This window comes from Bubalus kerabau, chromosome 23 (assembly GCF_029407905.1).
Source record: "Bubalus kerabau isolate K-KA32 ecotype Philippines breed swamp buffalo chromosome 23, PCC_UOA_SB_1v2, whole genome shotgun sequence".
NCBI lineage: Eukaryota > Metazoa > Chordata > Mammalia > Artiodactyla > Bovidae > Bubalus > Bubalus kerabau.
In genome coordinates this window covers 18,015,305-18,041,642 of record NC_073646.1, presented here as the reverse complement: position 1 = coordinate 18,041,642, position 26,338 = coordinate 18,015,305, and the positions used below count along the sequence as shown (strand labels likewise).

At 44.0% G+C, this 26,338-nt stretch overlaps 1 protein-coding gene across 1 annotated transcript in view; it reads right to left on the bottom strand.

Moving 5' to 3' along the window:
• The window catches only part of TMC5 (transmembrane channel like 5), a 56,748-nt gene extending 30,681 nt beyond the window's left edge, over positions 1–26,067 (bottom strand). The window contains exons 1-10 of the mRNA XM_055561342.1: positions 25,973–26,067; positions 25,092–25,905; positions 21,527–21,687; positions 17,652–17,741; positions 12,459–12,558; positions 9,778–9,865; positions 8,768–9,016; positions 6,233–6,384; positions 2,172–2,316; positions 1,143–1,298 (exon numbers count right to left, since the gene is read on the bottom strand). Of these exons, the coding sequence (XP_055417317.1) occupies positions 1,143–1,298; positions 2,172–2,316; positions 6,233–6,384; positions 8,768–9,016; positions 9,778–9,865; positions 12,459–12,558; positions 17,652–17,741; positions 21,527–21,687; positions 25,092–25,849 (1,899 nt within the window). The 5' untranslated portion in view covers positions 25,850–25,905; positions 25,973–26,067. The remainder of the gene's footprint in view (positions 1–1,142; positions 1,299–2,171; positions 2,317–6,232; positions 6,385–8,767; positions 9,017–9,777; positions 9,866–12,458; positions 12,559–17,651; positions 17,742–21,526; positions 21,688–25,091; positions 25,906–25,972) is intronic.
• Between the last annotated feature and the right edge of the window lie 271 nt (positions 26,068–26,338).

Here is a 26,338-nt window from a genome sequence, read left to right as displayed (position 1 = left end):
AGGGTGGCAGTGTAGAATGAACTGCGTGTTTCCCATCTAGAGATAAGGGAAAACCTGGTGTGTTCAGGGAACTAGGGGCACATCATTTAGTGTTGCTGGTGTGGTATACAGGTGGTTGTGTGGTATTGAGACTAAAGATATGGGCAGGGGCCACATCACAAAAGATCTATCAATCGTGCCATGGAGGATAGGTTTTATATTTAGAGTACTGGGAAGACAATAAAGAAAGAGACACAATCAGACCAACCTGTACCACAATTCTAGGGGTCTGCAAAATCAGCTACAATTATCCCTCTTTCCAGAAGAGTAACTGAAAATCACAGAGAAACAGTACTTTGTCCACCCACCAGCTAATTAGTCTCAGAGTTCATATCAAAAAAAAAAAAAAAGCTAACATTCCTTTATCACCCACAGTACCAGGTACTAAGTAGACTCTTCACATAACTTTTCTCTAGTCCAGACCACACATTTACAAAAGAAGCATTCCAGTTTGTAGGTAAGGAATTAGGGGCTTAGGAAGACTAAAGTGAAAGTGTTAGTCACTCAATCGTGTCCAACTCTTTGTGATCCCATGGACTATAGCCTGCTAGGCTCCTCTATCCATGGGATTCTCCAGGCAAGAATACTGGAGTGGGTTGCCATTCCCTTCTCCAGGGGATCTTCCAGACCCATGAATCAAACCTCAGTCTGCTGCATTGCCAGCAGATTCTTTACCATCTGAACCACCAGGGAAGCCCATGGGAAGAGTAAATCACTAGCCAAATTCCACTGGTTCATAATATTTATTAAGTGTCTGCTTGGTGCCAGAGAGGCATTAGGGATATAATGATAAAGGAGGACAGCAGAACCTGATCCCAGGTCTGTGGCCAAAGTTCCCATTTCTCCACTAGCCCAGAGCCTCCACCCAGAGGTGCGCACACACATTCCCTGGGGATGTTCTTATGATGCAGATTCTGGGTCCATGGACCAAGAGAGGGACCCAGGATTTTGCACTTTTAAACAAACTTCCTCCTGGTGGCGATGCTGCTGGCCACGACCTCGTTTTGAGTGGTGACCAGGACCCCACCCAACCCCTCCTGCATCTGGTCCCTTCACCTGCTTCTCTGTGCTCTGGACCCTGGATCTCTGGCCTCTCTGGTTACCTGTAAATTGTTCTCAGCCAGGTAATAAACGGCTACACAGCAGGTGATGGCCACTCCAGAAGAGACAACCCAGGCTGCCACGTGGGCAGAGAAGCGGATAAACTGCTGATTGAATGTTAACTTGACATTCTCCTGAAGGATTTCTGACAGGTTCTCCTGTAAACACAAGGAAGTCAAGTTCACTTGCAGAACCCCTACACTGTCAGCAAAGATGACCACCCTAGGCTTCGGTGCTCTCAAAGAGACACAAACCCACAGGTGAGAGAGTGGGGAAAAGCACCATGAGCTTGGATTAGGAGACCACTAGGAAAATCTCTAATGGGCAAGAACCCCCCCATCGCTTCATTGACTACCTTTTCCATCTCAGAGGGAAAGAGATTGGGACCATAATCTTAAGAGAATACACTGAGGCCATAGGGCCTTCTTGAAGAATAAGGCTGAGGAACCCTCTGCAACCCTCTTGTCAAAGCCCCTTAGTTTATAAATTCTGCTTGCTCTCTTTTTCTCTTAAATACTTTTCTATAGATCATGGTTTGTCAACCTTAGCTCTATTGTCATTCAGAGTTGATAAATCTGTGTTGAGGGCTTGTCCTGTGCACCGCGGGATGTTGAGCCTCTACCCACTAGATGCTGGTAATACACACTCCTCTGCAGCAACAATTAAAAAAGCCTCCAGACATTGGCCTGTGTCTCTGGGGCAAATCTGCCCCAAGTTAAAAACCACTGGATAACATTTTAAACCTAGAACTGTGAGGTCGATAAGTATTTAACATCTTGTTATAAATTGTTAAACTGCCCTTCAGCAAGCTTATGTCAATAATAAACTCACCACATTGTGTGAAAATGTTCATTTCCCTACACCATCACCAGCACTGGGCATTTAAAATAGTTTTAGGGTGTTTTTTTTTTTTTTGCCAATATCATGGAGAATAAAAAATAAAACATTATTACTTTAAGAAAAGTTACAGGCATGTTGAAGGAGGAAAGAGGACTGGCCATGGGAAGGGGTTTAAAGCTAGCTCTCCTTACCCTTATTTCAGTGCTCAGATTCTTCTGTTTCAGCTTTACTGCACTCTCATGAGTGACAGTGAAGTCCCAGCAAAAAATGAGCTTGGCGATCCCTCTGGAGTAAATGTGGGGGTTAATGAAGTTGTTCCGGAAATACCTGGCCATACTAGGAAAGGCAGAAACCAAAATACCCAAGCGTTACTGGGGCAGACATTGGGGGTGCAGGGATTATAACAAAGAACAGTTCCATCATTAGTGGTGAAAGGCAGCATGGAAGAGTTAGCCTGAAGTTCGAACAGGGCAACAGCAAGCATGATAGTCAGCAGCACTGGCTTTGGGATCTGACTTTGTAATCTTTGATTGCCAACTGGGGGATTTTGTCATTTTAAGGGTCCTAATCCTCAGTTTCCACATCTGTATAATGGGGATAATACTAGTTCACTATAAGAGTTGTATTAGTTTCCTCTTGCTGCTATAACAAATTGCCCTAAACTTACTGGCTTAAAACAACATGTATTCTTACTTCAGTTCAGTTCAGTCCCTCAGTCGTGTCTGACTCTTTGCGACCCCATGAACCGCAGCATGACAGGCCTCCCTGTCCATCACCAACTCCCGGAGTCCACCCAAACCCATGTCCATCGAGTTCATGATGCCATCCAACCATCTCATCCTCTGTCGTCCCCTTATCCTCCTGCCCTCAAACTTTCCCAGCATCAGGGTGTTTTCCAATGAGTCAGCTCTGCATCAGGTGGCCAAAGTATTGGAGTTTCAGCCTCAACATGTCTTTCCAATGAACACCCAGGACTGATTTCCTTTAGGATGGACTGGTTGGATTTCCTTGCAATCCAAGGGACTCTCAAGAGTCTTCTCCAACACCACAGTCCCAAACCATCAGTTCTTCGGCGCTTACCTTTCTTTATAGTCCAACTCTGACATCCATACATGACCACTGGAAAAACCATAGCCTCGACTAGACGAACCTTTGTTGGCAAAGTAATGTCTCTGCTTTTGAATATGCTGTCTAGGTTGGTCATAACTTTTCTTCCAAGGAGTAAGCGTCTTTTAATTTCATGGCTGCAATCACCATCTGCAGTGATTTTGGAGCCCAGAAAAATAAAGTCAGCCACTGTTTCCACTGTTTCCCCATCTATCTGCCATGAAGTGATGGGACCAGATGCCATGATCTTTGTTTTCTGAATGTTGAGCTTTAAGCCAACTTTTTCACTCTCCTCTTTCACTTTCATCAAGAAGCTCTTTAGTTCTTCTCTTTCTGCCATAAGGGTGGTGTCATCTGCATATCTGAGGTTATTGATATTTCTCCCGGCAGTCTTGATTCCAGCTTGTGTTTCTTCCAGTCCAGCGTTTCTCATGATGTACTCTGCATGTAAGTTAAATAAGCAGGGTGACAATATACAGCCTCGACGTACTCCTTTTCTTATTTGGAACCAGTCTGTTGTTCCATGTCCAGTTCTAACTGTTGCTTCCTACCCTGCATACAGGTTTCTCAAGAGGCAGGTCAGGTGGTCTGGTATTCCCATCTCTTTCAGAATTTTCCACAGTTTATTGTGATCCACACAGTCAAAGGCTTTGGCATAGTCAATAAAGCAGAAATAGATGTTTTTCTGGAACTCTCTTGCTTTCTCCATGATCCAGTGGATGTTGGCAATTTGATCTCTGTTTCCTCTGCCTTTTCTAAAACCAGCTTGAACATCTGGAAGTTCACGGTTTACGTATTGCTGAAGCCTGACTTGGAGAATTTTGAGCATTACTTTACTAGCATGTGAGATGAGTGCAATTGTGCGGTAGTTTGAGCATTCTTTGTCATTGCCTTTCTTTGAATTGGAATGAAAACTGACCTTTTCCAGTCCTGTGGCCACTGCTGAGTTTTCCAAATTTGCTGGCATATTGAGTGCAGCACCTTCACAGCATCATCTTTCAGGATTTGAAATAGCTCAACTGGAATTCCATCACCTCCACTAGCTTTGTTCATAGTGATGCTTCCTAAGGCCCACTTGACTTCACATTCCAGGATGTCTGGCTCTAGGTCAGTGATCAAACCGTCGTGGTTATCTGGGCCATGAAGATCTTTTTTTGTACAGTTCTTCTGTGTATTCTTGCCACCTCTTCATAATATCTTCTGCTTCTGTTAGGTCCATACCATTTCTGTCCTTTATCGAGCCCACCTTTGCATGAAATGTTCCCTTGGTATCTCTAATTTTCTTGAAGAGATCTCTAGTGTTTCCCGTTCTATTGTTTTCCTCTATTTATTTGCATTGATTGCTGAGGAAGGCTTTCTTATCTCTCCTTGCTACTCTTTGGAACTCTGCATTCAAATGGGTATATCTTTCCTTTTCTCCTTTGCTTTTTGCTTCCCTTCTTTTCACAGTTATTTGTAAGGCCTCCTCAGACAGCCATTTTTCTTTTTTGCATTTCTTTTTCTTGGTGATGATCTTGATTTCTGTCTCCTGTACAATGTCACGAACCTCCATCCATAGTTCATCAGGCAGTCTATCAGATCGAGTCCCTTAAATTTATTTCTCACTTCCACTGTATAGTCATAAGGGATTTGATTTAGGTCATACCTGAATGGTCTAGTGGTTTTCTCCACTTTCTTCAATTTCTTACTAGAGGTCAGAAATCAGAAAATGGGTCAACAATCAAGGCATTGGCAGAGTCGTGTTCCTTTTGGAGACTTTAGAGGAGAATCTGTTTCCCTGCCTTTTCCACCTCCTAGATGCTGCCTGCATTCCCTGGCTTGTGGTTCCTTCATCTTCAAAGCCGGAAGACTAGCACCTTCTGCTCTTTCCCTGACTTTGACTCTCCTGCTTCCCTCTTTAAAGGACCCTTGTGATTGCAATGGCCCATTTTAAGATATTTAACTTAATCACTTCTGGAAAATTCCTTTTGCCAGATAGGGTACCACAGTCACAGTTCCTGGGGATTAAGTCATGGACATCTTTGAAGAGGCAGCATTATTCAGCCCACAGCAAGAGTCGGTGTAGCCCTTAGCGCAGTAAGCACTCAGTACAGGCAGCTGTAATTATGGAGATGTCTAGGATTCATTGAAATTGGGTCCAGGAAGCACTTAGCACTAAGCCTGCATGTGAAACAATTCTGAGCAAAATGGACACTACCTTTGTAAAGTTTGCCACTATGAAGTAATAACAGCTTAAGAAACAGAAACATTCCCTAGTTCAATAGGACAAAACAAAATCTTGTTTTATTTTGGATTATCATGCTGGCAGTGAGGTTGTTATGGGCTGAACTGTACTCCTTAAAAATTAATATTTTGAAGTCCTATGACTACAGTACAAGAGACCTGGGTTTGATCCTTGGGTTGTGACGATCCCCTGGAGGAGGGCATGGCTACCCACTCCAGTATTCTTGCCTGGAGAATCCCATGCACAGAGGGGCCTGCAGGGCTAAAGTCAGAGTCAGACATGACCGAGAGACTAACATACACACAACCCCTAGTACCTCAGAAATAGACTGGGTTTTGAGATAGGATCTGTACAGAGGTAGTTAAAGTGAGATCATTTCAGTGGGCCCAATCCAACATGGCTGGTGTCCTTATAAGAAGGGGATATTAGGACTCAGATATGCACGGAGGGTAGATCATATAAGGACAGAGTGGGAAGGTGGCTGTCAGCAAGCTGGCGAGGGAAGCCTCAGGAGAAACCAATCCTGCTGAAACATCTTGAACTTGGATTTCTAGCATCCCGAATTTGAGAAAAAAAAAACGTTGTTGATTAAGCCCCCTAGTCTGTGGTACTTTGTTACAAGACCTAATAGACGAACAGGTTTAACACTGAATATTTGACAACTGTCAATTTACAACCATTCATCAAAACTACCTGAGTCATTGCATCCTTATTTTCAGACCGACCAATTTCTTTAAAAGCACATGAAAATTTCTCTTCCTCTGTCCAAACTTACACTTTACGTTCTAGGACAAGAAAGGATTAGACAGGAGTAGAAAGTTGAAATTGCGGAGAAACTGTTCCCCCAGTAACTTTTGAGTCTCTAAAATTTTTTCTAAAACTGTAAAGAGCTTAGAATCAGAAAATGCGAACATTCCATACCTGAAGAGCAAACTAAAAAAGCAGACAACCAAACAGCCTCCGATTGTAAAGATGTAGGCCAGCTGCATGTTGTAGGAGGCCCCGCTGTTGCCATGCTGGATCGTAGAATTGGTGTAAAAGCCGTAGTACATCACTGTGTTAGTAAAATAACCCTGAAAAGGACAATAAATCCCAGGTCAGGTGGATCTCCCAAGAAAGCAATGAATGACTATGGGCGGCAGTTTCCTTTTTCCGTATATAAGAAGCCTGCACTGGTCAGTTTAGACCATTTGTTTGCCAGGAAAGAGGCAAACAAGGCCACTGAGAACCTAGACGTCTTATCACAAGGCTCTTAGAGGTGGAAAGGAATTGCAAAGCAGCACAACTTTACATGGAGGGGCCCAGTAATCACCACCTGGACCCAGTGAACAAGCCAAGCATGACTAAAAGCAGGACAGCCAGCTGTTACGTGCCTCTGTCATCTATTAAGTATTATGGTCAAATGTTTAAAATGAAACAAACCAAGTCTTTAGGTATAAACTTCAATTTATAGGAAATAAGGTGCCTGTGTAAATCAGAGGAACAAATTAGAGAGACCTGGAGGAAACAATTCAACAATTACATGTACATTCCAATGTTCTACCTTCTACAATTGTCTAATTGTTTCCTCTGGGTCTGTCTAATTTGTTCCTCTAATTTATACAGGCCCCTTATTTCCTTAAAAAACTAAAAACAGAACTACCATATTACCCAGAAATCCCACTACTGGGCATATACCCTGAGAAAACCATAATTCAAAAAGATACATATACCCCATTGTTCTTTGCAGCACTATTTACAATAACTAGAATACAGAAATAACCCGAATGTCCATCAACAGATGAATGATTAAGATGTGGTACATATATACAATGGAATATTACTCAGCCAGAAAACAGAACAAAATTGGGTCATTTGTACAGATGTGGATCGATATAGTCTGTCATACAGAGTGAAGTAAGTCAGAAAGAGAAGACCAAATATTGTATATTAATGCATATATGTAGAATCTAGAAAAAATGGTACAGATGAACTTTTTAGCAGTGCAGGAATACACAGGCAGATATACAGAACAGACATGTGGACACGAGGGTAGAGGAGAGGAAGGCGAGATGAATTGGGAGAGTACAATTGACAAGTATACACTGCTGCTGCCGCTGCTGCTAAGTCACTTCAGTTGTGTCTGACTCTGTGCGACCCCATAGACGGCAGCCCACCAGGCTCCCCCGTCCCTGGGATTCTCCAGGCAAGAACACTGGAGTGGGTTTCCATTTCCTTCTCCAATGCATGAAAGTGAAAAGTGAAAAGGAAGTCGCTCAGTCGTGTCCGACTCAGTGACCCCCATGGACTACAGCCTACCAGGCTTTTCCATCCATGGGATTTTCCAGGCAAGAGTGCTGGAGTGGGGTGCCATCGCCTTCTCCGGATGTATACACTACAATGTATAAAACAGACCGCTAGTGGGGACCTGCTGTATAGCACAGGGAGCCCAGCTCAGTGCTCCGTGATGACCTAGATGCGTAGGATGGCAGTGGGGGTGAGAGGGAAGTCCACGGGGGAGGGGATATATGTATGCATATAACTGATTCACTTCATTGTACAGCAGAAACTAACACATTGTAAAGCAATTATATTCCAATTAAAAATATTATCCTTTTAATTTTTTTTTTCCAGCCACTTAAAAATGTGGAAACCAATCTTATTTTGCAGGCTATGTAGAAACAGGCGGTGAGCCAGATTTGGCTCTTGTCTATCCATAGAATCTCAGTGGCAGAAACCTCTTCTAGAAAGTAAATTCACAAAGTGGGAGCTATGTGCTCCAATAGAGAGCTTGGTAGATACACTGTGATTGTTAATAAAGAGAATAACATGAATGTGTATCCATGCTCAACATACACAGTAAAGCAAAAAAAGTTGAAAAGCAAGACTTGTATTATCTCACCCTCTTTTTATTTAAAAAAATATTTTAGTATTATCGACTTGTGTATCTATGTATCTATGACTGTATAGGAAGACAAATGGTGGATAAAGATACACTCCAAACTAGAGCAGTAGACAAAAGAGCAAGGGTGAAATAGACTTTTTCTTAATTTGTTCTCTTCTACACTAGGAAAAATTTTTTAAAAGAAGCACTGTATTTTGTAGAAAGAAAATTTTAAAAAAAGGAAAAGGTAGATCTATGAACACCAATAAGATGGTGGAAGGAAGCAAGTCATAGGAAGTCTATATGAATAATTCATCTTTTGTTTGGAAAAAAAAAGAAGTGTATGTCTGTGCATCATGCCCAAAGATGTGCAGAGAAGAGGATTCTGGACAACGGAAACCGTTAACATGGTCACCTCGGGAGACAGAAATTCTCCCGAAATTGTGTGTGTCACTTTGGAGAAAAAGAGAAAGCATTTTAAACACCCACTTTCGCATCAGTTGACTCTCAGGCAAACGAGAGGCCTGGACGGGCGCCAGTAGGAATGTCCTGGGTTTCCAAGTATGAACTCCAGGTGTGGGGGGAGCACTTACCGCCCCAGTTAGAAATTCCAGTCCCGTGAATTGGAGGTGGTTCTTCTCCATCACAGTTAGCTGAGGGATTATGATGAAACTGAAGGTCACAATGAACGAGAAGATGTTGAACTTCAAAAGCCACCTCAGGAAGTTGAAATAGGAAAGGACGCTGGTGCCGAACTTGCCTCCGATGACCTTGAGCGTCTTCTGCCACAGGCTGATGGAATCGAGCAGTTCCGACAGGTTGTTCTTGAACCTTCGGTATGCCTGCGAGTAGACACAAAGCACATGGCTGGACGGCCCCTCAACAAATATCTACTGAGCAGGGCTGACAGTAGCAACAGGCCACTGCTTCTAAGTCCCCTGGACATCAAGCCAGTCCATCCTAAAGGAAATCAACCCTGAATATTCATTGGAAGGACAGATGCTGATGCTGAAGCTCCAGTACTTTGACCACCTGATGCAAAGAGCTGACTCATTGGAAAAGACCCTGATGCTGGGAAAGACTGAGGGCAGGAGGAGAAGGGGGTGACAGGATGGGATGGTTGGATGGCATCACCATCATCGCCCCTCTCCTGGACATACCCCTACTCTCGGCCCATATTAGGAACCAGCCTGCCCCGACTTGGGGAGCAAGCAAGAGAACCTGCTACTTGTTTTTGCAGGGGCCTTAGTAAAGACTTGCCTGAATTTCTTGTCTGGCCTCTTATCAATTTCTATTGATCAAGAAAGGCCAAGAACCCAGGTCTGTATCACTATTATTTATTACCTTCCTAGGTTTGCTGTTGAAGGTGACACCCACAGTAGCTAGGTTGCCCAAATAACTAAATAACTCTGCACCTCCTTAGACCTTCCTATGCCTATGTTTTCCCCACACCTAAACTGACCCAATTTCTACGTTCTTTCAAGGAAACAGCCCTGAATTTTGGTTTTTCTTCCTGTGAGTCCCCTGTCACCCCCACTCTCCCCGCTCCCTGGCTTCACCCTACTCTGTGTCCATTTACTGACCTCAGTAGAGACCGACTTACCAGTGAAATGGAGTTCAGACACTGAGCACAGCAGTTGAGCTCCAGGATATGACGGGACTGCTTACTTTTCTCTTTGTCAACCATTTTCCTGTGGCAAAGGGCAGAAGAAAGTGAGACACCAATGTGGTAATGCATTCATCCCCTTGACATTTCTTGAGTGCCTGCCACGTGCCAGGCACAGTCCCAGGTGGTGAGACACAGACAGATCTCCCCAGCTCATGGAGCAGGCACCTTAGTGGGGAGAGGAAGAAAATAAATAAGAAATGTAATCATAATGTAGGTAAACAATATAAGATAATAGAAGGTGAGTGGTACTATGGGAAAGAGAAGGGGGAAACAGAGCAGAGTAAGGAGGCGGGAAATGCTGGGATGAAGACCCTGTTATGATTTGAATAGCTCCTTATTTGCACAAAGTCTGGAAGGAGAAGAGGGTTTAGTCTGTGGATAAGGGACTATCCAAGCACAGGAAACAGCCAACTCGAAGCCCCAAGGAGGCTGGGATGGGCAGAAATGAGCAAGGGAAGGGTGGAGAGTGTGAGTGATAACCGTGAGTAGGTGGCTGGGGTCTTATAAGTCAGTGGTTCTCAACCAGGAAGATTTTTTGGCCTAAACAGATATTTGGGTATGTCTGCAGACTTTTTTGGTTGTCAGATTGGGGGTTGGGAGTGGCACTGACATCTAGAGACCAGGGATGCTGCTGTATACCCTAGAGTGAACAGGACAGCCCCCCAAACATAGAATAATCCCAACTCAAATGTCAGATTGAAAATCCTGCTGTGAAGTCTTTTGGATCACCACAAGGCCCTCACTGTGTGACAGACAGAGCCAAGCAGAGTTTGAAATGTAAGGGTATTTTCAAAAAGATCCAGCTGCAGTTGTTCTCTTTACTTTTCCATGAACTCATTACATCTTCTTTGCTCTGGGCTCTTTCCTTTGGCCCAGCCAAAGGCCCACGCCCACAACACCATCTTTCAAAGCTCAGTTCACAGACGTCCCCTACTTTGCCCAAGTGGATTGTTATCTCTAGTCCTGTTATCTTCTAGTCCTCCCCCTGCAATCTCCTTCTCCCTTGATTTGGCCTGATATTCTTTCTATCATTTATAAGTTACTTGTTGACCCATCTACTTTCCCTGCCAGACTCTGAACCTCAGAACAATTACATCATTTATTTACATATATACAATTATTTATTAGCAATTGCATTTACTCTACTACCAGCTCCTTTGTGCTTGTGTTCAGCCATGTCCAATCTTTGTGACCCCATAGACTGTAGCCCGCCAGGCTCCTCTATCCATGAAATTTTCCAGGCAAGAATACTGGAGTGGGTTGCCATTTCCTTCTCCAAAGGATCTTCCCGATCCAGGGAATGAAACTTTGTCTCTTTTGTCTCCTGCACTGGCAGGCGAATTCTTTACTACCTGGGAAGCCCTGTCAACTCCAACAAATTGCAAAAAGTAAAATGCTGAGGAGTAATAAATGTAAGAAGGACTGAAGACTTAAACAGCCCTCACTCTTGCTTTTGAACCCCTGGGCTTAGAAAGCTTCTGAGGTTTTGTTTGTTTTAGTTTTCTGTAACCCCAACCCCCACCCCCACCCCTGCCTGGTACAGCACGGCTTGCAGGGTCTTAGTTCCCCTACCAGGCACTGAACCCAGGTCACAGCAGTCAAAGTGCCAAGTCCTAACCACTGGCTCACCAGGGAACTCTTCCCTTACACACGCCTTTTTTCTAAGAGGAGTTTAAAATTTACAGAGAAGTTAGAAAAACAATACAGAAAATCCCCATCTCCTACTCACCATTTCCTCTGCTAACATCTTACATTTCCAAGGTAGGTTAGTTGCAACTAAGGAACCAACATTGGTGTGTAACTTTTACCTAAAGTCCAGACTATTCTGACTTGACTGGTTTTTCCACAGATGCTCATTTTCTATTCCAGGACCCATCCAGGACACCACATCGCATTAGTACTCGTGTCTCTTTAGAACCCTCCAGTCTGACCGTGTCTCAAACTTCCCTTCTTTTTGATGACCTTGACAGTTTTGACGAATAATGTTCAGATATTATGAAGACTGTCCCTTGATTAGGGTTTCTCTGCTTTTTTCCTCTGGTTAGACTAGGGTTGTGGGTTTTAGGAGAGAGTACACGGGGGTGGGGGGCTTCCCAGGTGGCTCAGCTGGTAAAGAACATGCCTGCTGATTCAGGAGACGCAGAGACACAGGTTTAGTCCCTGTGTTGGAAAGATCCTCTGGAGAAGGAAATGGCAACCCATTCCAATATTCTTGCCTGGAGAATTTCATGGACAGAGGAGCCTGGTGGCTACAGTCCATGGGGTCACAAAGAGTCAGACATGACTAAGCACGCATGCACGCACACACACAGAGGTGACTCTCTGATCACATGACTTATCTCCGGGGATGTTAGCCTTGAGCATCTGGCCCAGGTAGGATTAGCCAGACTTCACCCCGGAAAGCGATGTTCCCCTCTTTCTGTCCTCCACTCTCTAGAAGCAGGTGACTAAGCACAGCCCACAGTCCAGGTGACCAACACATATTACGTGGAATTCTTCGGTAGGAAGATTGCCTCTTCCCTTGCGTTTATTTCTTAGCTTTCTGACATGAGACAAAGGTAGAAGACTAAGGTTTCCATGAAATCTGTGCAAGGAAGAAAACATTTGGTTCATACCTAAGGTTCCTTTTTTCTTCCATGGTCCTTGGCTGATTCCTAATGGCTTTAATTCTGTCTCTAGATGTCATGGGTATCAGAGACTCGATTAACTTTTGTCCTGCAGGGGAAAAAAAATGGAGATTAATTTTTTTATTTTAACAGAATAATAGCATTTGAAAATATGGTGCTAAAGATCTAGAGCATGTTTTTATGAGTGCACAGAGAAGAATATGCAGACTCAGTGAGCCAAAAAGTCTCGAATAAAAACAAGAAGATGGTGCATATACATGTGACATCGCAAAGCCAAAGCACGTGACAGTTCGTATGCAATTCCAACTCCGTGTTTTCCTTTTTCCTATGACACGGCACATTCAGCAAAGCCAGAACGTGTGGTCATGCTGGCTCTTTTCTCTCTGAAATTTCCTGCACGGCTTTCTCTTGCCCCGCTGAGCTCCAGGCCCAAGCATCTTCTTTACTCTTCTTGACTGTTATCTTCTACTCTTCCACCCTGGAATGTCCTCCTCCCTTCTCCCGAGAACTCAGATTCACAGGCTGGGTCCACGTGGCAGATGCTGTGATCATCTACCCCACAGTCATCTCTCCTTTTTTAATAGGATCCCAATTCAGGTTAGGCATCTACCCGCCTCCCTCTCATGGTCCTGGGCTTCTGCAGGGTGGGGTCCATCTGCAGGTTCTCATCTCCAGGGCCCATCTCCAGCAGGCAGGTCCCTGTGAGTCTGAGCCTATCTCAATGGCCCCAGCCCCCAGCAGATGACCTGTTTAACTCCAAGCATGTGACACATTGGCGAATGTGGGAGGTGGTCTGCTGAGGAGTTGCATGAAAAAGATTTCTTCCTTCTCAAAAAAGCAAGACTCAAAAAACAAGGAAAAGGCAGTGCCTTCTCCCTCTGGGTGGGTTGTGTCTGCATGGCACTGTGCCCCATCCATAATAGGGGGAAACAGCGGGGGCCACCAGGCCCATGGTAGGAGCGGCTGGCTCCCGGCCCTGTTGTTGAGCTGCATGGAACCTCTCCTCCTCTCAATGACACAGCTGAGGCAGAGGGAGAATTCCCAGAAGAGGGCCTCCACATCACTTGGCTGAAGATGAGGAATTTGAGCATCTCCTGAGAGGGAAGTGGGGACAGACAGAGGAATAAAGGTGAAAAAGGAAAAAAGCCCAGAAATTCGGGGAGACAGCAATGTGACAAGAGACTTCCCATCTTTCAACAAAGGAGCTAAACTGATAAAATGCTTTGGTGCAAATAGATTTTTTTTTCCCCTCCCCTCTTAGAAGTCACTGAGAATGGCTGGACTTCATGCCTGGAGTATTACAGGATGAAAGAGAAACAACATCTCGGAAACCAGTGTTTGATGTCAGGAGTTGCGAGGCAAGGGAGGGTCTCAGTTAAGACCTGGTTGCATGGAGGACTTGACAAATAGAGGCATCCCATGATACTCGAACCTAGGGATTGGGTGCAAAGCAGTTCGGGACAGTGGTTAAGGTGCCAGGCTTGGGAATCAGGCAGACCTGCATTTGACCCCAGATCTGCTATGTCATTTAATTTCCTTGAGCCTCAGCCTCTCAGCAAATGGAAATGACAGGTGTGCCTGTATCACACGTGCAGAGAGTGGCAGGCAAATAAACTAAATTCGATGGGTAACAAAAAGGCAGAACGCCGGGCACATGAAATGATCTTGATCAAGGTAAAACTCCTTCTTAGGTGTCAGATCCTCTCAAAGTGACCCCTTCGGAGTCCCAAACACCCTCAGGTCATCTACCAAGCCTTCACCCTATTCGGTGTTTTAAAACCACAGCCTTGTGGGCAACTCGGAAGGGGTTGCTCCCATCCTAACTCCTCTGCCCCAGGGTCTCACCTTGGATGTTCTCGTGTGAAGTATGAGGGGTGTCTAAGCCTGTGTTTTCTGAGTTATGAAGGGTCTGAGCAAACGATTCTTTCAAAGGTGTTGCAAATCGTAATAACTGCTTGCCCTTTTTGTCATTCCGATTGCTGAAAATCTGAGAGTCTGTCACATCGCTGTCAGAAATGGAGGAGACCAGGATGGAGTTTGAGTTCACCGGTGTCTTTTCTGGAACAATCTGACTTGAAGATGGATGGCTTTGGACCCCAGAAGGGACATGCTCAACCTCGACAATGATTTCATTCACTTGACCACCAGAAAGCATCTCTCGTTCCCCCAAGCCTTAGGTCCCACCAAGGTGAGCTTCCCAAGACCTCATATAGCAGTCACACTGGCATTGTTGGGGACCGCCCAGAAAAGTGCTGACAGTCACAGAGAGCTGCCCCATTCACAGTTTTTAATGCCAGGATGAGATGGACAAAACCAGTCCCCCACAAATCACAGGACAGCTCCCCACATCTACACCAGAGGGGGATCCCTGAGAAGAGGAGTTGTTTTCCTGTGCAGATTCTGTCCCAGTAGCTAGGTAAAAGGCCAGAAACAGAATTCTTTATTAAAGCAATAGGATTCTAGAAACAGAAGGCAGAGATTCTTCTAAATGACTCGGTCAAAGGTCTTTGCTTTAACTGGTGCCTCTGGTCCAAGACTTATGTTATATTTTTGGTTTTATGTGCCTACATAAATCCAGATGGGTTTACAGTGAAACAGCTGCTCTCTCCTGACTGCCTGGGTGGCCCCACTGCTGTCTGTCTGCTTCCCACACCCATTCTCTCTTTCTCTCACATCAGCAGATGCCTCCTTTGCTATGCAGCCACTGCGCTCAGTTAAAACTCTCCCAGCTTCCTTCATGGCAAAGGGTGGCTCCTTTTGCAGCCTAGGATGGATCTGTGACCCCACTCTAGCCAACAAGACTGTGGCTTCCGTTAACGCTCTTTAATGGGTGAAAGTTTGCCTGATTTAACCTTTGGCATTTCACCATTTCACCTTCTTCCTGACCAGATACAGCCATTTGGAACCAGCCAAGGGTGATGGGAAAAGACTCTTCAGAAGGCGCCTTGGGCATTGAGAGTATCATGGGCAGAGGTGCCATAACAACTCTGGACTCGTTCCTGGCATACTTGTTGTCACAAGAGGAAAATAAATCCCTTTATTGCTAAACCACTGTCCTGTGTCAGTGCTGGGCACCTGGACACAGCCCCTACACAGCAGACCTGATCTGGAAATCACCGTGCTGTTTATTCAATAGTTGGAGAAATTGAGGTGCAAAGGAATGAACTAAACTCCCTCCTAATCATGCTCTCATTAAATGGCCGGACTGGACTAATAATAGAACTCTTTCCTTCTCCCCACACCAATGATAATTACTAGTATTGGAAATCTGCCTGCTAATGCAGGGGACATGGGTTCAATCCCTAGGAAGATGCCACATGCCATGGAACAACTAAGCCTGTGCACCAGAACTAGAGAGCTGTGCCCCCGGCCGCAACTAGAGAAAGCCCGAACACACCAACAAAGACCCAGCTCAGCTGGGAAAAAAAGTTCCTTGTAAAAAACAATAAATGATAACTATCAGTAACGATACCTGCAGGCCAACTACTTTAAATAGAATATATTGTTTGATTTTCACAATCACCCCATGAAGTAAGTACTGTAATAAACCCCATTTTGTAACTAAGAAAACTGAAGCCCAAAAAGGTAATTTGCTTAAGGCCACAAAACCAGCAAGTAGAAGAGCTCAGGATCAAACCAAAGTCTGTCTGGTCCCAAAGCACGGTGCCTTAATTACTTCACCCTGGTCATTTCCTGTAAGCAGATGCTAATGTATCATTCACTACGTCCATCATTCATAAATGAATATTTGTGAGTACCTACTATGCACCAGGCAGTTCCTAGCTGCTAGCATGATCCACCAAAGGGACATTCTTATCAGAAGACTGTCCATTGATTAATTGTAAATGATTTAAGAATCAGAACTAGTAAAGCGAAATGGTAGAGAAAGCCATGTTCATCTCTGGGTCCTCTACTTCTTTACTGCTCTCTGCCTTCCGGGGACTCCTTGTCCACCTAGAGGCGCTAATCTTCATATTGGCCACAGAGCATCTTAAGAGGTGAAGGCATTTCTTTTCCCAGTAGTTAAAGCCATTCCCTGCTCTTGTGGAAGACAGAGAGCATGATTGTTTATATCCCCATGGTTTTCTCTCCCAAGTGGCAACACCAGCCTCTTGAAAGATACAGGCCTTCTTAAGAAGCCTCTTAAAGAGTGAAGCTACAGGGTCGGGTGTCAGAAGGTGAGAGATGGTTTCAAGTCATGGGCCCCCACAATATGTGTTGTTACGCAGAGGATGTCTTTGATTTATTCCTTGGTATTCACAGGTTTGCCTCTAGCTTCCAGCATTCCCTGGCCTCTCTCCTCTGATGCTTTTTTATTTCCTAGGCCTCTGCCTCTGATCAGATCTTCCTCACAGCACACAGCGATCCTTACAGAGCTTCCTAACTGATTTCAAAGCCTTCTTCAAACTGATTGCCCCTATCCTCGACTATCATAATAATTCTATGATTATTCAGAAAAATTTTGATCACAGCAATGCCACCTCACCAATACATGTATTAGCCATGGGATGGACATGTGACCCAGCCTTCTTTCCTATGTAAAAGTGACTGGTTCATGTGTAGGCATCTGTCCCAAATGGGGTTGGAGAGAGGTTCCTCAGTAATGACCGACAGGCCTGCAAAGAAAGGAAGATTTCCCCCGATATCGCTGAGCTGTGTGTGTGTCTGCTGTCAAGCTCCCCAGCTGCAGAGAAGGCCTGACTAGTTGAGATGAATGAGTTGAAGTTTAAAGAGAAGCAGTCTGTGAAATAGATGGAGAAAAAGAGTCCAGGTGGCCCTGAGCTCCTGGCTTCAGACCCAGAGGCCCTGGTTCCTGTAACTCATCCAACAAATACCTCTGAGCACCTACTATGTGCCATGGCAGGCTCTGTACTAAAGTACTGGAAGGTAATTCTACCTTCTGTTCTTTGTTTACCCACATCCTTCCCACAGCACAAGCCTTGGGCCTGGGTGAGCTGGCTTTCTGTCACTTGCAACAGGAAGAGTCCTAGCAAAGACACCTTGATATCCAAAGGAGAAAAAAACTCTACATGTTTAGAATAAAACCTATTGTGATAAATTAAGGAAGTGCTGCATCAGTTACTAACCAGAGGCCAAGAGGCAGTGGCAATGTCTGCATTGCCTTGAACAGGCTCCTTCTGCAGGATGGATGCTTTTGGTCACTGTCCACTGAAGCCTTACCTTGGGGTGAACTGAGCCAATCATGTCCAGACAAGGGTGGGTCTCCATAAGCTGGGCCAGGACCTTCATCACCCACATAAGCAGGATTCACTGGAATGAAGAGACAAGACAATTAATCCCACACTAGTTACTACTGAGCACACAATGGTCAGCAGGACCTTGTTAGTGGGCCATAACTCAGAGTTTGAAAAATACTTGTCTGGAGGGATGAATAGATGGAGCTCAGAGGGGTTTGTGTGCTAAGTTGCTTCAGTTATGTCCCACTGTTTGTGACCCCATGGACTGTAGCCCACTAGGCTCCTCTGTCCATGGGATTTTCCAGGCAAAGATACTGGAATGGGTTGCCATTTCCTCCTCCAAGGAATCTTCCTGACCCAGTGATCAAACCCCTGTCTCTTATGTCACCATTGGTAGACAGGTTCTTTACCTCTAGCGCCACCCGGGAAGCTCAGAGGAGTTTAGGACAGTGAAAATACTCGGTACGATACCCTTATGATGGATACAAGTCATTATATATTTATTGAAACCCACAGAATGTACCACCCAAGGTGAAACTTAATGTAAGCTAAGGACTTTGGGTGATAATGATATGTCAATGTAGGTTCAGTTGTAACAAATGTCCCACTGTGGTGGGGGACCCTGATAGTGAGCGAGGCCATGCACGTGTTCCCTGGAGTAGGAAATGGCAACCCATTCCAGTGTTCTTGCCTGGAGGGTTCCATGGACGGAGGGGCCTGGTGGGCTATGGTCCAAGGAGTCTCAGGGAGTCAGACACAACTGAGTGACTGAGCACACACTCACACACGTGTGGGGCACAGGGTAGTTGAGAACTCTGTCACCTTTTCCTCGATGTTACTGTGAACCTAAAACTTCTGTTATAAAAAAGTCCTGCTTTTAAAAATTAAACAAATTTTGTTGAGATGATTGCAAAGCTTCCTTCTAGTTGTAGCCTTTTATGATGACACATGAATAAATTTGAAATTTGGCATGATTTTCTTAGGGACAGAGTCTACTTTTGACATCTACGTGACAGTGTCACATTTCAATATATTTTTATTCAACTCATGATAAACAATGAAGTCTAATTCAACTCATGATAAACAATGAACTCCATAACAGAAAAAATTGGAGCACATTTTGATGGAAATGTACAAAATTATACTGTGGGAGGTTCTGGAACTTCTTGCCAAGGATCAGTTCCCAGCTCTGCTGCTTTATTAACTGTGTGCTCTCTGGCATATGTTACTTAATAGTCTGAGTTTCAATATCTTAGTCTGTAAATCAGGATAATAATAGGCCTTCACATAGGATTGTTGGGGAAATTGAAGCAGTTAATTTTGTTGGGGAAACTGAATCAGTTAACTGAATACGTGTAACTGATGTAACTATGTATGAAAGTGCTTGAAACAAATCCCAGAACACCACAAACTCTTAATATATACTATTGTGGTAAATCAGTTGGTTTTCAGCAAACATTATACTTCCTCCACTTTGGACACCTCCACTGAGGTTGGACTGGTCATGTGACTTGCCTTTACCAGTGGAACATAGCAGAAACGACAGTTTGCCAGTTCCAAACCAAGGACTCAGAGACATCATATGTTTCTGCTCACCACTTTGTGTGTTTCCAGCTTATGCCATGGGGTGAGAATGGCCCAGGTTAGTTCACTGGGTCAAGAAGGACACTATGCCTAAACAGAGTCTGTGGACTCAAATCAGACACAACCAAACCCAATGTGGTTCAGTTAAACTCCAAGCAAACCCACAGATGTGTGGGTGAGAAATAAATGATGCTTATTGTGCAACACTGGGTTTTAGAGTTGTTTGTTATGCAGCATTCCTGTGGCAACAGCTAACTGGTACATCCCTTACAGCTATTGCTTTTAATTCAGTTAGCATTGCTCAGGCACCTACTGTGTGCCAAGCATTAGGAAAATCACATGGAGCCTTGGAAGATACATGGATGAAATGGGTTCTCCTTAAGAAGTGTATAGTCTAACAAGATGGTAGAGCACTGGACAAGAGAACGCTGGGGCTACAACCTTAGTCCTAAAAGGAGCCCAGAGAATGAAGCCACACTTTATGTGGCCACTTTTAAAAATAGCTTTTTAATTCCAGTGTTCTGTGGAGCTTGGTGGTCAGCATTTTCCCTGCTTCTACCCAGCAGTAAAGTGGAGTCAGAGAGATTGGCTGATATAGGCTCTTTTGATTTAGTAGCTAGGTGACCTTGAGCACGTTTCTCTCTGAACCTCAGTTTTCCCCTCTGTAACAGGGAGAACAGTAGTGTCTGCTGCAGAGGAAACAAGACTGTAAAAGTAAAGTGCTTAGCAGAGTCTGCAGAGCATGGGAAACTCTCCCAACCAGTTATTAGCTCTGCTTGCATTAGAGGGGGCAGTGTTTCTCAATCCACTTTTTTTCATTACCGGCCACCTAAGGAGTCTTTTAAGATATTTCTTCCTCATTGCCCTTCCTCACGACATTATTGATTTATTTATTTTTGGCTGCACTGGGTCTTCGTTGCTGCTATAGTTGGCTTTCTATAGTTGTGGCAAGTGGGGGCTGCTCCAGTTGCGATCTGCAGGCTTCTCATTGCAGTGGCTTCTTTTGTGGTGGAGCGTGGGCTCCAGGCGCATGGGTTTCAGTACTGTGGCACCTGGGCTTAGTTGCCCAGTGGAATGTGAGATCTTCACGGACCAGGGATTGAACCTGTGTCTCTTGTACTGGAGGGTGGATTCTTAAACACTGGACCAACAGGGAAGTCCCCCCCGTGACATTTTAATACTATAGTTATACTGTATAACTATGTGTTTGTGTATCTTCTTTATACATAAAAAGAGGAAGGTTTTTTTCTGGCCTTTTCAATAAATTTTCATCCCTTGAGATACATATGCCCCACTGAGAATGCCTGGCATAAAGATTTGGAATAGCCCAGCTGAATGTTTTCTCTGCAAATATGTAACAGTCCGCATTTTTCCTGAGTGTGTGGCAACACATCCCATTTCCTCCTCCCCATCTTCTTCAATCTCTTCCCTACCAGTCAGGGCTGAGCGGTCTTTCATCTGCACCAACCAGCACTTGGACCCCATGCTCTGTTCAAGGCTGAGCACTCCCTTCTCCAGCTCTGAATTCCTATAACATCGACTTGTGCCACGAGCTGGCGTTCTCTATCAGAAAAGTCCCCTTTTTTTTCGTCTCAGAAGATAAGAACTGGTAGAATCTTCTTTACCTCCCAGAACTAAACCTTTACATACAGCAGATTCTGAGAATGATGTGATTTTTCACATATTATCCATCTGTGTGCTTATTTGCTTTAGTCTTCATGTGCTCTTGTCATCTCCTCACCTAGGCTTTAAGTACCATGAGGACAGAGCTGCTTCTAACTCTCCATGTCCCTAGCAGGTTCCAAAAATACAAATGCTGACCATGTGAACACCTTTAGGAGGGGCTTAACTAAAGCTGCCCACTGGCAGCCACACAAACTGAATCTAGTCTATGAGTTGTTTTGTTTGCTCAGCACAGGGATTTTATTTATTCATTTTAAAAGTTATTTTGAAACATGTAAAAGGCCAGATTTCTGGCTTCTCTAGAAAAATCTGAGGATCTGGCCACACTAAGACCATCTTTCTCACATAACCACCATGGGCTTGAACCTGACCATCAGCCTCCACACACGGGCACCACTCCTGCCCAATGTGCTCAGATAAATGATGACACGGCTTTTCTTCTCTACACCCTCAGGGTTCAGCCCTTGTAAAGTGGGTGTTTGAAGGAAAAGGGATAAACCACTTCCCTCACTGATCTTTAATGACTGGTCCCAAGCCCACTGAATTTTATTTTCTTCCCAGGAAATGATACTCTTCTTAACAAATGCTTACCATAGCCATTGCCAGGAGCATCTGGATATGGATTTGCCATCCCCACAGATTTCATTTCAATGCTTTCAGGATAATCAACATCTTCTCTCCCAAGGATGCCCAAGGGGCTGACACCCTCATGGTGAAATGAGGGCTGGACTGAAGATGTTCTGCTGAGCATTCTGCAATCCCAAAATGATGAGTCAGTATTTATCTGGTACTATGCTTAGTAAGGACAGTCATCCATCCATCCATCCACCCATCCATTCATTCCACTGAATGCCAACCATGCATGGGCAAGGGGAAGAGAACACAAAGACAAAGACATGGGTTGTTGACCCTCAAGGAACTCTCCATACAGTCTGGTCCAACTTCTTAAACACAACCATAGCAATTACAATACAAGTAGCAACTGGTGAATATAAGAAGTCAGGTCCAATGAGTTCACAGGAAAGAGAAAATTTGGGCTGAGAGTTTGAAGGGAAATCTACATGGAAAAGAGACATCTGCCCTGGGATTGGAAGGATAAATCCATACATAAAGAGTTAGGAGTAGGGCATCCAAAGATGAAGAACAGCACAAGTAAAGTGCTAACCAGAAAGTGCTGAATATATAAAAGGAATGCTATGGAAGTCAATTAACCTGGAGCAAAGATTCTCAATTTTATGTATATATCAATTCCCAGGCCTCACCCCAAAAAACTAAATAGAAGCTTTGAAAGTTGGGCCCAGGTGTTTGTATGATTTTTAAGGCCCCCCAGATAGTTAGGTAATTATAAGCATCAGCCAAGGTTAAGAACCACTGACCTACAGTATAGGGTTGAGGTAGGGAGAAGATGGGCTTCCCAGGTGGCTCAGTGGTAAAGAACCCGCCTACAAGTGCAGGAGATGTGGATTCGATCCCTGGGTTGGGGAGATTCCCTGGACAAGAAATAGCAGCCCATTCCAGTATTCTTGCCTGGGAAATCCTATGGACAGAGGAGCCTGGCAGGCTAGAGTCCATGGGGTCGCAAAAGAGTCAGACACGACTTAGCAACTAAACAACAATAACAGGGAGGGGATAGCAGAAGCGGGAGGAGGCCAGTCAGCCTGGGCTCTGGCTGGCATCTTACATTAGCTCAGCACATCCTCATTCTTAAATTATCATAAGTGAAGTGGCGGAGTCTTTCTCCCAAAGATTATGGAGAACCATGGAGGGTAATAAACAAGGGAGTGACAGGTCAAAGGTATATTTTCAATGATGAATGAGGCAGTGGGGGATAAGACCAAGGAGGACATTTTGACCTAGTCCTTTTAATCCTCCTATTTAGGTTCTGAAGACATTTGATCCCACTACACACCCAAATCCCATATTTTTGTTTCTTGTTGTCAGTCACTAAGTCATGTCTAACTGTTTGCAACCCTATGGACTGCAGCATTCCAGGCTTTCCTATCCTTTATTATCTCCCAGAGCTTGCTCAGATTCATGTCCACTGAGACAGTGATGCCATCCAACCATCTCATCCTCTGTCACCCCTTCTCCTCCTGTCCTCAATCTATCCCAGCATAAGGGTCTTTTCCAATGAGTCAGCTCTTCACATCAGGTGGCCAAAGTATTGGAGTTTCAGCTTCAGCATCAGTTCTTCCAATGAATATTTAGGGTTGATTTTCTTTAGGATTGACTGGTTAGATCTCCCTGCAGTCCAAGGGACTCTCATGAGTCTTCTCCAACACCACAATTCAAAAGCATCAATTCTTTGGCGCTCATCCTTTATGGTCAAACTCTCACATCCATACATGACTGGAAAAACCATAGCTTTGACTAGACGGACCTTTGTCAGCAAAGAAATGTCTTTGCTTTTTAATATTCTGTCTAGGTTTGTCATAGCTTTCCTTCCAAGGAGCAAGTGTCTTTTAATTTCGTAGCTGCAGCCACAATCTGCAGTGATTTTGGAGTCCAAGAAAATAAAATCTGTCACTATTTTCGCTTTTTCCCCTTCTATTTGCCAGGAAGTGATGGGACCAGATGCAATGATCTTAGTTTTTTGAATGTTGAATATATTTTTGAAGTAATTATTGAATTTGTTACAATATTGCTTCTTTTTTTTTTTTTTTAATGTTTTGGTTTTTGGGCCTCTTCATCAAGGTGCTCATTAGTTCCTCTTCGCTTTCTGCCATAAAGGTGGTGTCATCTGCATAGCTGAGGTCGTTGATATTTCTCCTGGCAATCTTGATTCCAGCTTGTGCTTCATCCAGCCCAGCATTTCACATGATGTACTCTGCATATAAGTTAAATAATCAGGGTGACAACATACAGCCTTGACGTACTCCTTTCCTGATTTGAAACTAGTCCCTTGTTCCATGTATGGTTCTAACTGTTGCTTCTTGACCTGCATACAGGTTTCTCAGGAGAAGGTAGTCTGGTATTCCCATCTCTTTAAGAATTTTCCACACTGTACTGTGAGCCACACAGTCAATGGCTTTAGCATAGTCAATGAAGCACAAGTAAATGTTTTTCTGGAATTCCCTTGCTTTTTCTATGATTCAACGGATGTTGGCAATTTGATCTCTGGTTCTTCTGCCTTTTCTAAATCCAGCTTGTACATCTGGAAGCTCTCAGTTCACATACTGTTGAAGCCTATCCTGAAGGATTTATGTTGAATTCATAAATATTACTAGTAGAAATAGTATATACAAAATAAAATTCACATTGGTTAGAATTTCACATAGTAAATTTGTTACAGGTTAAAAATAGCCTGAAAAATAAATAATCACATGTTGTTGGCAACATGAACGTTGAGAAACTTAACACAGGAAAAATTAGATTTGGTGGAACTGTCACCCGAAGTCAACACTGTTAATGACCCAAACTGTACCTAATAAAATTTGTCAATGACTAAAACTGTTGGAAGATTAAAATCTTTTTGACAAAATTTAGATCTACAGAATCTGAATCAGGAAAAATTAGACTTAAAGAAACCTCCTTAGAGGAATCCTAACAATGGCAAAAACTATAATCAATACAACTTGATGAAAGCAACAGCAATGGAGAAGATCAATGATCCAAGTCTGCTCTACACGTGGAAAGTGGTCAATTCTGGCAATAATTTCAGCAAAATAAAGATGAAAGTAGAAAAAGTCAGAAGTGGCTCAATCACCTTGTATAAAAATAATTGAGTTAAATGGATTCCATGGTAGATTTTTCAAAAGACTTTCTTGATTAAAGTGCATTCCTGTTGATATAGTTCTGGTTAAAAGGTTTGGGTTCATAATTATCACCTTAACCCTAATCTCATTGGCGAAGTAGCAGGGTCAAAACAGTTTGATCTAAATGTCTTGCAGGGACTAGGCAGGAAGAGATAAGAGACTGGGAAGGATGTTATTCAAGCAAGAAGTGATGAAAGATTATCAGTTAAGAGCATGAAGCCTCAGGCTGAGAATCCAAGGCCCAGGTGATGTATACAGGTAGGCGTGAAAGTTTCACCATAAATCCAGGTCATGGAAATCATCATCATATGTGTCCTTATCCCAATTAAATTAAACATTAATTGACTTAAGGATCTAACCTTCATCTCCCATCCCCACCGGAAGGAGAGTCCAGCACTTACTGCCTGGCCATTTCCGGGTCCCCTGAAGAGCCATAATCATGACCATTCTCAGCACCTGGGTAATCAGGCTCTCCCCAAAAGTTTGGAGAGTTCTGATAGTCTTCAGCATCCAGATAGTCTGGTTCTCCAAAAACGTGTGGATGGTTAGATTGACTCTCAGCACCTGGATAATCAGGCTCTCCCAGAGAGTCTATGTATGCCTTGACTCTGGGGCTAGCATGCTCCGGATTCCTTCTGGAGCCTGGATGGTTTGAACTGGCCCTGGGGCCAAAAGAGTTCAAGTTTTCCTGAGCTCCAGGGTAGTCTGGTTCTCCCAAGGAGTCGAGATAATCTGGATTTATTCTGGAGCCTGTATAGTTTCCGCTGCCTTCGGAACCAGGAAAATCAGGATTTCGTTGAGACTGAGAATAGTCTGGCTTTCTAGATGAGCCTGGTTGGTATGGATTCCCCTGAGATCCAATATACTCTGGCTCTGCCATGGGTTTGGGATAGTCTGTCTCTGCAGAGTATGGATGGCTCCTGGTGCCAGGGTAGTCTGGATTACTCTGAGATCCAGGATAATCTGGTTCTGCTAGAGACCCAAGATAGTCTGGACTTGTTCTGGACTCTGCTGGGTATGGGTTGCTCCTGGTGCTGGGTTCATCTGAGTTGTTCAGAGGACCTGGAGTTTTCAAATACCTCTGAGTATGGTTTCGAGACCCAGAATAGTCAGGGTAATCTGGGTCTTCCTCATAAGCGCTATTCCTGTAGGCAGACATGCTTACTCTGGAGCATTAAAATGCATCTGCAGTTATTCAGCAATCTCTTTCTTTATCTGAAAAACAAAAGGAAGAAAATGTCAGATTTTTTTCCCTTTCTTCCCTGCAATAATTGATGGTTACCTTGCAGTATCTGTTTTTTTTCCCTTCCTAGTTAGGTACACAACTGTCCAAAATAGAGACTATGTCCCTGTCCAGCATCCACCTCTCTCTTTTGTAGTAACATTTTCCCTCTCAATTCATGTCAGCCAGGTGTAAATGTGTGACCCAATCAGAATTATTTGCTTCTTGGCCACAGTGATTGAGTCAGAGCCAGTAAGACTCAATTCTGGGAGTTTTATCAGAAATGTTGAAAAAGAGAAGCTCTCTCTTTTGGTTGGACTTGGGACTTACAAAGTTATAAGCCTGAAGCTGCCAGAGGTCACCAGGGAAGAAGGCCTGCCTGAGAGTAGTGCCAACAGCAAAGAGAACAGAACCAAGAAATAAACA